Source organism: Musca vetustissima, unplaced genomic scaffold, assembly GCF_032173495.1.
Source record: "Musca vetustissima isolate MV318-11 ecotype Yass unplaced genomic scaffold, APGP_CSIRO_Mvet_v1 utg17853, whole genome shotgun sequence".
Lineage (NCBI taxonomy): Eukaryota > Metazoa > Arthropoda > Insecta > Diptera > Muscidae > Musca > Musca vetustissima.
In genome coordinates, this window is record NW_026874124.1 from 59,206 (window position 1) to 75,603 (window position 16,398).

At 32.3% G+C, this 16,398-nt stretch overlaps 1 protein-coding gene across 1 annotated transcript; it reads left to right on the forward strand.

Moving 5' to 3' along the window:
* The first annotated feature begins 6,405 nt into the window (after window positions 1-6,405).
* LOC133330953 (uncharacterized) lies at window positions 6,406-15,877 on the forward strand. The gene is made up of 3 exons (XM_061539354.1): window positions 6,406-6,469; window positions 15,272-15,401; window positions 15,493-15,877. The coding sequence occupies exons 1-3, from the start codon at window positions 6,409-6,411 to the stop codon at window positions 15,875-15,877; spliced, it is 576 nt and encodes a 191-aa protein (XP_061395338.1). The 5' UTR covers window positions 6,406-6,408.
* The last annotated feature ends 521 nt before the right edge of the window (window positions 15,878-16,398 follow it).

Sequence of the window (16,398 nt, forward strand, 5' to 3'; positions counted from 1 at the left end):
ATTCACAGTAGATTAAAATTGTAAATCAATAATAGTTGTCCAATAGATCAATGAAAAGGGGTTTTGAGAAAAAAAAAATAATTACAATTAAAAAAGTGATCTATTTTGTTTTTCAAATTCTTAAGAATTTGTAAATATTTAGAGGAATAAAATTTACATTTATTTTTTTTCGTTATTGCAAAATATTTACACATCTAAAAACCATATAATTTTCTAATAAATAAAATGAGTATAAATCGTGGGCTATAAATTTAGTTGTGTACACAACATCTCATTACAAGTCAATCAATGTCATTGCCTTGTAATGAGCTAATAAATAAATTTTTGTAACTATATAAATTCACAAATCAGCCTAATTATTAACCCCTTATTTTTATATCATCTTGAGGTGAAAATGGAATAAAATAAGTTGCGAGGACAGATTACAAATTCTTGATGGTTTTTCTAAAGTAAAATATATTTTGAACGAAGTTGTCATTGAAAATTTCTACTGTCCAATTTAATATTTAAATAAAATTGTCATTTCATGGCCCACTGTAAAGTGAAATAATTGTAGTAGCCTTCTTGATAAGACATCTCAACAATTATGGACTTTCTTAATAATGATGATCACACACCTAGCGATGGAGGCGTGTAAACAAACTGCAAACAAGACTGGCTGACCACCGACCGACTGGCTGAGTGATTTGTTTTGCAAATCTCGTGCCATGGAAACAGTTTGTGGTCTATTTAATTGCAATAAGTGGATCGGCACAAATACTTGAAAATATTAAATAAAAGTGTCTGGCTTGATGACAATCTAATACCATACATAAATTCAGAGGGTTCTCAGAATACATAGGGAATCCGAAAGATTAAAAAAAGAATACGAATAGACAGATTCGTCATAGAACAATATGGTAATATTTTTGCGACATAATGAATCTAGAATATATAATTTAAAGTATTTAAAAGAGTTTTCCGCAAGCAGTTCTCAGTTCGTATGGGTTTAAATCTAATACATGACGCCTCTATTTAACACTTTGAGCCCCGATTTTTTCCACAATCTTAGAACAAATTTCTGTTCACAGATTTAATGCAACTATCCTTAATAGGATATGCACAAAGTTTGATATCGCTACATCCTTGCATTCCGGAGTACATTCTTTCGGAAAAATTAAAGCCCAATATCAAGAAAATGAAATGAAAAATCGACATAAAAATCATTTTAAATTATTCTCTATATTCATTTATACAAGAATCAAAAATAATTCTGATGGCAGAATTCGTAAAATTTGAATACGAAGCGATTTAAATAATTTGGACTGTATACACAAATTAGTACTGTACACAAATTTATACTCTTCTCTATATTGAAAAGCTTATAACTTTACCAACATTTTGAATTTTTGTATTTTTCTTTGGATTTGTGTCGTCTATAATCAAGTCTTGACATATAATATCCAAATATTATATATCTATTAGCTGCATTTTAAATATAAGCTCTGAAACATTTTGTTGACTGTGGGCAACATTGAGCCACAAAGGGTTATTATTTTTTTTTTAAATCCACGCCAATTAAATATCTTCCTCTGTTCGACCTTGACAAATATTTTTAACAAATCAACACTTGGGATGGGCCCAAAAAGTTGTTCCTAATATAAACCACCAACTTCCTTCAACCAACTGTTTTGAAAAAAAAAATTTTTCAGGACGTCAAAAAACAGCTTAAAAATTATGCCTAGAAAAATATTTCCACAAAAATAACTATAATAGAGTAAATATGAGAGATGAAGCAAAATGGTGACAAATTACATCTAAGTTCAGACAATAACTGACGTACGATACATAGACACGAACCATGTATACTGAGTTGTAGATGTCACCCTGGCGGTTATTGTAATGACCATGAAAAAAATCCACGCTTGTTATAGACAAATATTTTTTACATGCATTTGAAGGCTTAAGGGGAGCTTATAAATTATGCAGCTAGTAGATATATGTATATTCTTTTGGTTTCATATGTCAAGACCTGATCATAAACGATACATATCAAAAGAAAAATCTAAAAAAATCAAATTTTTGATATAGAGAATAGGGCAATAATATGTACAGTACGAATTTAGGCATGCAGTCCAAATTATTTGCACCGCTTCGTGTTCTCCGTCGATTTAGTTTTTGGTTTTCTTGATATTGGTCTTTTATTTTTTCAGAAAGAATGTACTGTATCTGCCGATATCAAATATTGTTCACATCCTGTTCTGTGCTTACGGTAAAACATTCGGGACTCAAAGGGTTAAAGAAAAAGAAAATAAACTGACAATATGTTGTTTGTTGTTGTCTTGTTGTAATTAAAGAAAATTGTTTCTTTTCGACGGCAGGCATGATTACCGATCACTGCAACATCTGAATCACAAATTTCCAACGTAATTAGAAAGAGTTTTCATTAATTGGCTCATCTATTCCACAAAGGGTCAAAGGTCACATTTTGAAGAAAATTAAATCTCGTATTAATCCCAAGGAGTCTAGTTTGATCTAAACTCTACAAATCGGAATATTTTAACAATCCTATATTAAGCTCGATCGGTCCACTCTTTCTGCTACTTTCCTATAATATTTTTATAACAAGTAAAAAGACAGTCAATCTTCTACGAAGAACATTTTTACACACCAAGAACTTGGAATGCCAAATTACAGCCAGCCACATAGTTTGGAAAATACATTCAATTGCAGAAAATGTGGCGAAACCTCATATGGGGGCTATGTTTAAACGTGGTCCTATATTTTGAATTTCTAAAAAAGGTGGCGAAACTACAATTCCCTCACCTCGTGGATGATAATGCAATACCCTCATGCCTTATTGAAAAATCGGGTGTAACTTCGAGATCCTTTGGAACTTTATGGAGTCTGCCGATCGAACTTCGACAGTGAATTAAACACTTGTCTATTTTACTATAATTTCGATTAGAACTTTTAAATATTATTTGAGACTTAAGGGAACCCCCCCCCCCCCCATTCTCGATTTTTTCCAAGATTTGCAATGGGCTGGTAAATGAATACAAACGCTTGTTAAGGTTTGTAACTTTGCACATATATAATTGAAGATTTAAAAGAGAAGAAAAATAATTTACAAAAAAATTTTGTTGTTGTTTTTTGTAATTAAAGAAAAGTCCTTATTTATGATGGCGGGCATGATAACTCCTCACTGGAACATCGAAATCCGAAAATTCCAACGGTGTTAGAAAGAGTACATGTCTGGCTCTCGTATGAACTAGGATTATTGACTTCGCTCTAAAATTAACAAAATGGCGGACCTTTGAAAAAATATGTTTGAAAAATCGCCGAATTTTGACCAAAAACCAAGTTAAAAAATAAGGAAGATCTTCACCGATTGGCTTTATCCTAGTTCATACGAGAGCTATACACTCCCAGAGAAACGTTGCAAAATTTATAACCGATTGTATTATTAGTTTTTGAGTTATCGTGCCCGCCATTCGCAAAAAAATGTTTAGAGAAAAACGCGTTTAAAGTTTGAGAAGCCCTTCAGCCGTCACTTGATGCTGACACAATAAATCGGCTATATCTTCAAGAGTTCTTGAGATTTTCACTTGAAATTTTGTAGAGACATTCTTTAAACAGTGTAGATTCAAATTATATCAACAAAAATTTTGACCCCGAGAATGGGGGGGTCCCCTTAAAACACTTTAAAACCTGAGTGTGTGAGCGGATCAGTATAGTTGGACATAGCCGACAAACTACCACTGAACTTTAAATTTCTGCAAGCCTGGACAATATTTTGTGATATTTGCCTCAACTCTTTTTACCCCGCCATTTTCAAATTTTGCCATTTTTCACACAAAAGTGTGGGTTCCCTTTCATCCATTAAAAGGGGTCATATTTGTTCCTTGGTCGGGTCACAATTGTGATTTCTAGAGCGAACAGAAGACCAGATAAAAATAAAGATTTTGGTTCATTAATCCCCTAGATATTGACCTATCATTACCAAAATTGTAGGGATTTTTATTGGCCCGAACCGAACATTTCGTTACAGTTTGTCCATAACTGTGTAATTTTTTTATACTATTTAATTTTTTATGAAATAAAATTTTAATATTTATATACATATTTAAAACGGTATAATGTAGGGTATACCAATATTTTTGAATTGTTTATTAATACTTATGTCTACTTAACAGCCAATAAGTTCTCCTCCCGCCTCATTCCAAAATTATCATGTTGTTTATTTTACTTTCTTTTTTTTACCCGTCCCAGTGATTATTAGAAAGTGATAAGCGGGCAATATTGTTGTGATTTTTGTGAAAATTTGATTTTTTACTTCAAAACAAATCATTATTACAGACAGGTACCTCTAATAGACAATATTTTTTATTTAAAGTTTTTTTTTCACAATGTGGTTAGCAACTACAATATTTTCGTATTTATTTGTTATTAATATATAAAAAAATTGTTATTGTTTATTTAAGTCGGTAGGGTCTTTGTTTTTCAATCGAATAAAAAAAACATTTGTTTTTGAAATACAGACGAAATGGGTTCTATTGATTGGGGAGAGAAGATTGGTCAATTTTGTCTGAATTAATAACACCTGTTGCTCTTTATCCATATAAGTCTCATATAGGTTTATTCACAAAAACTATTTCAAACAAATCACAATGCCAGATTTTTTTTTAAATCCTTCCATATTTATTTCAGTAATATATGTTAAATGTTTGTAGGGGGTTACATGCGGAATTATAAACTTAATATACCATTTATACAATATCAATTTAATATGTATCGATTTTCAAAACCATTTCTTTACACCGAAACCGCAAACTAAACCAGGCCCTTATCGAACACAAAAAACCAAACGTCATAGAGAAACCTGCCCGCTCAATTGCATCAGAAATAATATTCCTTATAAAAAAGTGTTTAAATTCTTTATAAAACAAACTTGTTTATGACATATTTAATTTTGTATTAAATTAGCTTTTTACTTTAAATGTTTTACATTAATTATTTATAAATTTAATATGGAGCAAAAAAAAAGTGTGATACCAAAATAAATTCTTGAATATATTAAATTTTTTTCACAAAGAAGGATGGGTGTTCAAGGCAACAACGTAGATTAATAAATAATCCGCTTCACATTGGATTAAATAATAACAAAAAAATAATCTTCAAAAAATCCATGGACTTTTTTGTAAGCCTTGAAAAAATATTCTTTAAAAAATCTACGCCTCTTCTTTAAGCCTTGAAAAAATATTCTTTAAAAAATCTACGCCTCTTCTTTAAGCCTTGAAAAAATATTCTTTTAAAAATCTACGCCTCTTCTTTAAGCCTTGAAAAAATATTCTTTAAAAAATCCACGCCTCTTCTTTAAGCCTTGAAAAAATATTCTTAAAAAAATCCACGCCTCTTCTTAAAGACTTAAAAAAATATTCTTTAAAAAAACCACGCCTCTTCTTTAAGCCTTGAAAAAATATTCTTTAAAAAATCAACGCCTCTTCTTTAAGCCTTGAAAAAATATTCTTTAAAAAATCCACGCCTCTTCTTTAAGCCTTGAAAAAATATTCTTTAAAAAATCCACGCCTCTTCTTTAAGCCTTGAAAAAATATTCTTTAAAAAATCCACGCCTCTTGTATTGCTTGAAAAAATATTCTTTAAAAAATCCACGCCTCTTGTATTGTTTGAAAAATATTCTTTAAAAAATCCACGCCTCTTGTATTGCTTGAAAAAATATTCTTTAAAAAATCCACGCCTCTTGTATTGCTTGAAAAAATATTCTTTAACAAATCCACGCCTCTTGTATTGCTTGAAAAAATATTCTTTAAAAAATCCATGCCTCTTATAACCCTTGAAAATTTTTCTCTTAAAAATCCACCTCTCTTATAACCCTTGAAATAATATTCTTTAAAAATCCATGCCTATTGGTGGGCCCTTTGGTAACCCTTTTAAAATATTCTTCAATATTTATTAAACCCTAATATTGCACAGAAATTCCATACGTCATCTTTTTATTAAAAAAATATTATTATATATGTATATATGATTCTAAGAGATGATTTAAATCCCTTATCTCATCTACAGGTTAGTGATGCAAATTATTTACAATATTACACTTGTTGATACGATCTGAAAAAATAACAACAACATCAACTAATCCAAAGCAAATATTGTTTTCTTTTTGTTGCAGTGCTACCATCCACCTCTGCCCACCCCACCCAACAGCCAGCCACACACACCATGAGTAGTAGTCCAAGTCTGGCTTTTAAAACCATCAACCCAGTATAAAATTTCAATTAGAAGACATTAAACTGTGCAACCATTAACAACGCCTCCATTGAGGAAGATCCAGAACAGAATACTGTGTGATACCAGAAATAACTAAAAAGTGATCCCATACCACCACAACCAGCACACCTTTGGACTATGGACACTTCATCATATGTAAAATCATCGAATGCCAAACGTTTCGTCATCGAAGATTCGAGTAAGTAGAAAAAAATAAAAATTCTTAAAAAATTCCCTCTCCGGTATGCAATTCCCTCTCAGTCTCTTAATTTGTATTCATCCCATTTGATCAGCATTTTTATGGGGAATAATTCGATTTTGAATTTTTTTCCACTTGACATTTTAATTACCATCTTTACCTGGCCTTCCTTCCATACAAAATCACCTCCGAAGTGAGTGAGAAAAAAAATCGATGTGATAATAATGGCCAATTAATTGAATTATTTATTTATTTTTGAATATATTTCCATTAGAATTTTCTAATAAGGCGACATGCCAATGCGAAAAAAAATCGTCACTTGTTCTGCAAATGCGTTTTTGATATGACGAGACGTTATTATCGATATGGTTATTTAATGCAAATTAAATATTTGTATATACATATATATTTTTTTTTCTAATATGGAAAATGTTCTGGAAATATTTTCTCGTCTTAGAAGTCTATTTAATATTTTCTATTGACTTGAAAAAAATGCTCCAAGTTTATACTTAAACCTTAGGGAAATAGGGTTCCATTATGAAATATTTGTTAAAAAATCCAATATGCGCTAAATCTAGTCCTAGTAAAAATATTCATTAAAATGCTCTGACTTATTGTACCTCTTGAAATATATTCCATAAAAAATCCACACCTATTAATGGATTATCTAAAAACACATTATTTATTTTATCCACGCCTTAGGGACTACCAATTGGCTATAAAATTCGTTTAAAAACTCCACGCCTTAGGGCCTACCAATAGGCTATAAAATTCGTTTAAAAACTCCACGCCTTAGGGCCTACCAATAGGCTATAAAATTCGTTTAAAAACTCCACGCCTTAGGGCCTACCAATAGGCTATAAACGATACCCTACACAACTACCAAAGCCTGGGCAACATTTCGTGATATTAGCACCCGATTAGAGCTATACAGCACCTCTTCCTTACACTGACATATTTTCCGAATATTACTAATATTCAGTACAGCCCTTCTAATTACTTATCCAGATCCTTCCCTTCACCGTGGGTTGTATTGTGATGTTCGGCTTATAATTGTGGCCTATAGATCGACTCGAAATAATACAAAAAAATAAGATTTTAGTCCACATCATCCTAAAAATTTTATCTGATCATCGCCGAAAATTATATGCGACCGTAACTGGAACCTGATGGAAAATTTCAAAGCGATCAGCGCTATATTCCCACCACCTAGTGTGGTAATGGGTTTAAGTGGTGTTTTGATAAAGATTATCAAAACAGGTATGCCTATTCTTTGGCCTGATACCCATCTCGCGATGTTTGGACCATAATTGTGACCTCTGGAGCGACTAGAAAAACCGACAAAAATTAAATATTTTGTCCATGTCTTCCCTAAATATTAACCGATCTTTACCAATAACAATAGGGGTCTTCATTGGCCAGAACACATCCTACATGCAAAATTTCATGAAGATTGGTCCATAACTGTGGCCTTTGTCGTGTTTACAAATTATAATGGAAAGACGGACACTCATGTCTAGATCGACTCAGCTAGTCGAGATATGACGATTGGTTCACATAAAGGGGGTCTAAAACCAATACTTCACGCCGTTACAAACTCTTGGGGCTGCACAAAGCTGTAACACCCTAACAACGTAGTTGTGTAGGGTATAAATATTTTAAAAATTCCTGGAAATTATTTTCTTAAAAAACCAAAGCCTATACTGTTTCAAAAAATATTTGTAAACATTGCAAGTAGTCCTGGAAATCATTATTCAAATACGCTTAAATCCTTTTATTTTTCAAAAAAATACTTTTGATTTGAAATCATGGTCATGAATTCAGGTTTTTCATAAATTCTGCATTCATGGCTCGAATAATCATTGAATAACATATATTTTATGATTCCATGCTTATGGCTTCGAAATATATTCCGAAAACCCTCGTTTAGGGTTATGGAAGTCCCGGGTACATATCTTTAATTTCGAGAATTTCTATTGTTGCTAATGAAACTATGTATGTCTGAATATTTCATTATTACACATATTATTTCTATGACAGCTTTGATCACGCCATATTTGTTTTTTTCAACTGAGTTTTTTATTTTTTCATATATTTTTATTAGTCTTATCTTAAAATAGGGAAATGACTTTCACATTTTTAGGTGAACTCTGGGTCATGAATCTAGCCCCTCCCTCTAATATATATAGGCATAATAACAGAAACAGTTAACAAAAAAATGTCGCAAGGGCATTACTTTCAAATATTATCCTATTGCGTATTTTTTTTAATTTATTAAAATTATTAAATTAATTAATTATTAAATTAAATTATTTTTCAACACAGAATTTAAAAAGTTAGAAAATAAAAATATATTTAACATTTCTTTACATTTTAATATTTTATATAGAAAACTAGAAAAATATAAAATTTATTTAATTTGGGAATGTGTATCTTTAAAAAATCGATTTTTAATTCGATTTTTAAATATTACAGTTATAATTTGGAATTCGAATTATTTAGGATCAAAATAACTATACCACATTCGTATTCACACTTTTTGTAAATTTTATATTTAAATTATGAATATTTATTTCCATATTTTTTTAAACCCAAATCGACTCACTACCCACTTGACGACGTTACATAGTTACCAAGTAGATCAACGCAAGCCCGTGGGGGCTAATTACGGAAATATATAGTTTACTGACTGAATGATTGACAGTTTTGTAATGAGATTACTGGCTGACATACTTAGTTACGTGAGTATGATGTCAACGTTTTAGGAAATGGAAAAAACAATATATATATTTTTGAAAATAACATGACAATCGGAAGCCAACATTTTCATCATCATCACCGACTGATAATAAATAGACGCAGAACGAAAAAAAAGTGAATGAACGAAATTTTATGGGGAAAAAACCAACGATCTGATGATTAATTGCAATTCGGCATAGAAGTTGCGCCATTACATTTAAATGAACTCTGCGCCTTTAGTGTTTTCTTGAAAAAATCTTTAAAAAATCCACCTTTATTCTAGACTTTGTTGGTCTTTGAAAAAGTATTCTTTAAAAAATCCACTCCTATTTTTACCCTTGAAGTTAACGTCTTTTGATGATCCTTGAAAAATAAAAATCCCCGCCTTTTTATGATCCTTGAAAAATATTCTTTGAAAATCCTAGCCTTTTGTTGATACTTAAAAAAATCTACTCCTTGGAAAAATATGCTTAAAAATCCCGCCTATTGTAACAATTGGAAAAATATGCTTTAAAAGATCCAAGCCTATGTTGAACCCTTGGAAAATATGCTTTAAAAGATCCAAGTCTATGTTGAACCCTTGAAAAAATATTCTTTAAAAGATCCACGCCTATATTGAACCCTTGAAAAAATATTCTTTAAAAAATCCACGCCTATTTTGAAACCTTGAAAAAAGATTCTTTGAAAAATCCACGCTTATTTTGAAACCTTGAAAAAAAGATTCTTTGAAAAATCCACGCCTATTGTTATTACTTACTTAGCTGCCTTGTGACAGAACTTTCGTTCCATAAGCCGAACTTAAAAAAGATTTCCAGGCGCGTCGGTCTTTTGCGCAGTTTTTCCCACTTTAAAGGCCATTTTCGGCAATGTTGTCTACGACTTGATCTTTCCATCGTATTCATGGCCTTCCCCTTCTGCGTGAACCATCAGCTGGTTCGCGTTTAGATGTCTTCTGGGCTGGGGCATCTTCATCCATTCTCACAACATGACGTAGCCAACGTAGTCGCTGCAGCTCAATACATCTAACAATGTCGATGTCCGAGAATAGCTGGTACAAGTCATGGTTCATTCGACGGCGATATTCACCGTCAACGCAGATCGGCCCATAGATCTTTCGGAGAATTTTTCTTTTTGTTTTCAAAATAGACAGGCTTAATCCCAGTTTCTTGTTTTTATAAAAAACAACATTGCAAAAACAAAAAATAAATGGTATCCCAAATAACCCGCCAAACACTACTGGAGAATTTTTCTTTCAAACACTCCAAGAGCTGCCCCACCTCCTTGCGTAAGTACCCATGCTTCAGATCCATATAACAGCACGGGCAGTATCAACGTCTTGTAAAGTGTGAGTTTGGTCTGGTGGGATGTGGCCTTACTTTTGAGTTGTTTGCTCAGACCATAGTAGCATCGGTTGGCCATCACTATCCTTCTCCGAATTTCAAAACTGATGTCATTCGTTTTATTTATGGCGGTACCAAGGTATACAAAATCTTTGACTACCTCGAAGCTGTAGTTCTCAAGTTCCACAGTTGGTCCGAGTATACTGGACGTCTTGCGAGTTGATACCATCAGCTTGACTTTTCGCCATTTACTGCCAGACCCACTTTGGCAGTCTCCTTCTATTGTTACTCCTGAAAAGATATTCTTTATAAAATCCACGCCTATGTTGAACCCTTGAAAAAATATTCATTAAAAAATCCACTCCATTAAAAATGTATTTAAAAAATGTCTCTCCTCTAAATTCGCTTGTTTGTTATTTTGTATATCATTTAACGGATATTGTGTTTGACAAGACTTAATTCGGGAAACATTTCAAATAATTTCCGTCATTTGACATTATTGCAAAAAACACAGAGTGTAAGACAAATGACCTGTAATTAGCTATCATTATCAAAAGAATATTGAATACCACACCCCCTAACCAGTTTCCTAGTGATATTTAAAAATAAAAAAATCACATAAAACCCGGTAAACAAATCACTTACGACCATAATACGTTTAAAATTAAATCAATCTATTTAACCCAATAATTAAATACGTAAGGTCGTCAAGGTAACTTTCTCGAAAAATTTCGAAAAAAAATTCCCAGGCTTGCACATTTCCAGATGCCAATGTTTGTGTATCGGAAATGCGTCGGCATTGCTGAAATAACCTTGAACAAGACACACAAAACTACACAAGTTCAGCTTATATGGCGGCCAGATATCCGATTTGTTTGAAATGCTCGAAAAAAAAAAACAAAATCACAACGAACACCAAAACGCACAATAAATTAAAAACAACTTTCAAAACAATTACAATTGCAAAAACAAACAACAATAATAAAAAAATATTTTGAACGCATAAAAAACAATTGAATGTTTACAAAAATAAATAATAAATTGTTGCACCAAATAAATAAAAATAGAAACAACAAGAACAACAACAAAAATAAATAGATTGATGTTGTTGTTGACCAGACCAAAAACACCGCCAGATGTTGTGTGGCCCCCCGCCATACATATAAAGAAAAATCTCGAAATACGTCATACCCAGAGAGGTGCGGCGTCGGGGTTTTTTTTGTGAAGAAAAGTAAATTTTGCAAAACATGTTTTGTGTAAATTGAAAACAACTAAACAAATTAGAAACAAATGTTTCTTCAATTGTTTTTTATTTTTTTATTTAGAAAAAATATTCAAATGTGCAATTCTATCATCGACGTTCTCATTACGTGGATCCGATCAAATAACAATTATCGTAACTACTTTGGGGTATACATCCCAACCTCAAATAAATATAGGCGGCAAAAGTCTGTAACAATTGATTATATATCTACATTCGTACGTAATTTCAAATCCCAAAAAATATATTTGTCAACAAATTGCACATTCGTTTGTTGTAATTAAATAAAAATTGATGTCGCATGCCGGCGGCTTATGACGTCCGACAAAATTTTCAATACTCTTACATTCACATTGTAAAGGGGTGTGTACGCCAACATTACATGAATGCAATTATCCAAAACAGCAAACAAAAAATACAACAACTACAAACAAATATGTTCCGCCTGAAAAAAAAATAGTGAGACACGGAAATGTGCAAAGTCTACTACTCATCGTTAAAATAATTTTTTATATTTCATTTTGTGGTTTCAGAAATTATTTTTTTATTATTTTTCAAAAGGCTACCAATAGGCGTGGGTTTTTTTAAATATATACTTTTTAGATCTATAATAGACGTGGATTTTTTAAATAATTTTTTTGAGACCTACAATAGGCGCGGATATTACATTTTGAGCCCTACAATAGGCGTGGATATCTTTACAAATATTTTTTGAGCCCTAAAATAGGCGTAGATTTTTACAAATATTTTTTGAGGCCTACAATTTAATTTTTAAAATGGCGAATTTTTTAAATATTTTTTTTGAGACCTGCAATAGGCGTGGACTTTTTAAATATTTTTTGAGCTCTAAAATAAACGTGGGTTTTTTAAATAATTTTTTTAACCCTAATTTAGGCTTAGATTTTTTAAAGAATGTTTTTCCAAGGTTTACAATAGGCGTGTTTTTATACCCTTTACCACACTGTTGTACATGGTCTTATGTCTTTGTGCATATGTTTGTAACAGGCTAAAGTAAACGAGATAGACCCATGGTTCATTTTAAGAATATGTATGGACAGACTGTCCGTCCCTCTGTCCATGTTAAATTCTAAACAAAGTGCAGGTTGCATTTATTATCCGAATTGAATGAAATTTGGCACAAGTCACTTATTTGGCCCAAGGACGAACCCTATTGAAATTGAAGAAAATCGGATCAAATTTAGCTCCTGTATATAGTTTCGTCCGATTTTATGTAAATGGTGCACCAAAGTCCCTATATATCTTTCGATTTGCATGGAATTTTTCACAGGGTACTGAATTAGGTCCAGAATGATGTGTACCAAGTTTCGTAAAATCGATTCAGATACAGATAGAGCTCCCATATATATTTTCGGCCGATTTTATGTAAATGGTGCACCAAAATCCTTTGTGTGTTAAATTTCGTGAAAATCGGTTCAGCATAAGATATAGCTCCCATATATTTTCGTCCGATTTTAAGTAAATAATGCACCAAAGTCCCTATATATCCTTCGATTTGCACGAAATTTGACATAGCGTACTGAATTGAGTCTAGAATGATGTGTGATAAGTTTCGGAAAAATCGATTCAGATTTCGATATAGCCCCCATATACCGATTTTACATAAATGGTGGACCAAACTCCCAATGTTTGTCCGATTAATACGAAATTTTGCACAATGTATCAAATTGAGACTTGAGCATGATTTTATTGCGTTTTATTCAAATTAGTGCAGATGCAGCCATAGCTTCTATATGTTTTTCGAATTTTGATTAAAATTAAATTTTTAACATCAATTTTGCTATAAATCGTTTTATATAAACTTGACCCATGGTAAGAAGACGACTCTAAATCTAGCCGAATAAAATTAAATGTATCATAGGAAAGACAGGAGTATGTTTCTTCGAGAAACTTTGCCATGTAATTGTAAGGATACATACGTACAATATACCCAAAGTGGTGAAGGTGAATCATATAGTCGGCCCAGTCCGACTTTACTATTTTCCTTACTGGTTTAAAGAATATTTTTTAAGGCTTACAAGTGGCGTGGATTTAAAAAAATGTTTTTAATTGAATTTTTATTATATTATCCCCTTAAAATCCCATCCGAATAATTCAATCCATCTATGTTATTCATAGCGGTATTTGCTACGAAGTCGTTGAACGATAAATTATTTAAAATACACGATTTCGTTGAACAATTATAAATGAAAAAATCCCACAACAACAATAATTGCGAAAAAAAAACTGTTAATAGATAATGTTTTTGATAGTTTGTAGCGTTGGCGAAGCTTTTAAATTGCAAAATAAGTTGAGGCAGCAGCAACCGCGCTGGATATTTATTACAGCATTTACTGTTGTTGTATGCTGTTGTAACGGACGGACGGATGCATGAATCTTGTCTAGTCACCCCACACCGTCACTACTTTTGTTAAGCAGCCCGTCAGTCAACCACCCAGCCAGCAAACCCATTCAAAGGCAATTTGTCGGATTAGCTGCGGTTTTTATTTGCCACCAGACAGACAGCTGCCGTTTTGAACTTCAACTTGACACTTGTTCAAGTTTGAGCAGTGCAACAATGCCAAGACAGGTTCAAATGTTTTGTTTTCGTTATTTTGTTGCTCTCTCTCAGCTATATCTATTAGGCATGTCAAAAATGTCACATGTTGTGACAGACAGTAGCTTAAATATATGCACAGCAGAATGTGTGTGTGCAAATCAAGGTAGCTGACGACGATGATGATGACTGCTGACTGGCCGAACAATTGTTTCAAAATCGATTATAGGGATAATTGTTTTAAATATTTATTTACAATTTATTGCAAATTAAATTAATTTGATATTTTAATTTGCCCATAAATAGGGAGTTTCCAAGCATTTTGTAAGCCTTGAAAAACTCTACTTTAAAAAATCCACGCCTATTGTAAGCCTTGAAAAACTCTACTTTAAAAAATCCACGCCTATTGTAAGCCTTGAAAAACTCTACTTTAAAAAATCCACGCCTATTGTAAGCCTTGAAAAACTCTACTTTAAAAAATCCACGCCTATTGTAAGCCTTGAAAAACTCTACTTTAAAAAATCCACGCCTATTGTAAGCCTTGAAAAACTCTACTTTAAAAAATCCACGCCTATTGTAAGCCTTGAAAAACTCTACTTTAAAAAATCCACGCCTATTGTACTTTAAAAAATCCACGCCTATTGTAAGCCTTGAAAAACTCTACTTTAAAAAATCCACGCCTATTGTAAGCCTTGAAAAACTCTACTTTAAAAAATCCACGCCTATTGTACTTTAAAAAATCCACGCCTATTGTAAGCCTTGAAAAACTCTACTTTAAAAAATCCACGCCTATTGTAAGCCTTGAAAAAATATTCTTCAAAAAATCCATACCTTTGATGAACCCTTGAAAAATATTTTCTTGAATACTTGAAAAAATATTAAAAAAAATTATTTTTTTTTCTTTACAGTTACCAAAGTTACTTCGGATGGCGAACCCCATGGCATGATGACCATGATTGCCGGACTCTCTGGAGTCCTGGCGGCCGTGGTTATTCTAACAGTTCTGATCTTTTTGGTGGCCTGTAAGAAATCCAATAAGTAAGTTCTGCGCCGTAATTCTCATTCACTTCGTACAATTTTTTAACATATTTCACTCTCTCTCTCTCTCTCTCTCTCTCTTTCCCTTTAGGAAACATGAATGTGATAAATGCTCTGAAACGGGATCCACCAGTGGCGCCTCAGGCAAACGATCATCCACTCTCAGTGATGGTGATCTAATAATCGATGGCCATAGCAAATGTTCATCCATTGCCACGATTTATGAATGCAATGGCAAAGTGGAGAGTAGCTGCCGCATTGATGGTGGCGGTATTTGCAAAACTGGACGTTCCGTTTCCACGCCCATCATCCACAAATGTGGAAATCTGCAAAGTAATCTCAACAAGGCCTTTGAATCGAGTGAACTTAGCTTGCAGGGTAATTTGGAAATGGGCAAGAAGCAGAAGCGAACCCATTGGCAGGATGAGGTGATGAAGACCCAGCATGAGACCACCATAGAAATTGAACGTTATTAATCGCCAGCCGGAATTCGGGGAGAAGGAAGCGAAGGAGTATTGTAAGATAGGCTATTGCTGGAGCTGAGAAAACGAAATGCAATTTTTGTTGCTTTTGTTTTTTCTGTATTTTTTTATCAAAAAAAAAAAATATATATATATTGAAAATTGTAAACGAGAAGACTGAACGGAACGTAAGGCGATTGCAGGTTGACGTCTGATGATTTCGTCTTAGATATTAAGTTGTTTTTTTTATTATAGGGAACCATAAATCACAAAATGCAAAAGTATATTTGTTATTATTATTATTTTTATATTATTATAATATATAACACCAGTAGTCTTTATATAGAGAATATATATGAATGTAGATAGAAATAGAATGCACTCTCTAATATTTTAGTAATGTAATTTGGTTGTAAAAAAATACTAACCATACCAGAGAATATATTTTTTAAATTAAGAAAATACACATACAAAAATAAAAGTTATATAAAATGGATATATTTAAAAAAATAATGTTTATAAATCTCTCTCTTCTA

Bases quoted from the DNA above. Each gene is read 5' to 3' on its own strand.
- LOC133330953 (XM_061539354.1), top strand. From the start codon at position 6,409: ATGGACACTTCATCATATGTAAAATCATCGAATGCCAAACGTTTCGTC. The intron at 6,470-15,271 runs GTAAGTAGAAAA...TTTTCTTTACAG, and splicing joins TTTCGTCATCGAAGATTCGA to TTACCAAAGTTACTTCGGAT. The intron at 15,402-15,492 runs GTAAGTTCTGCG...CTTTCCCTTTAG, and splicing joins GCCTGTAAGAAATCCAATAA to GAAACATGAATGTGATAAAT.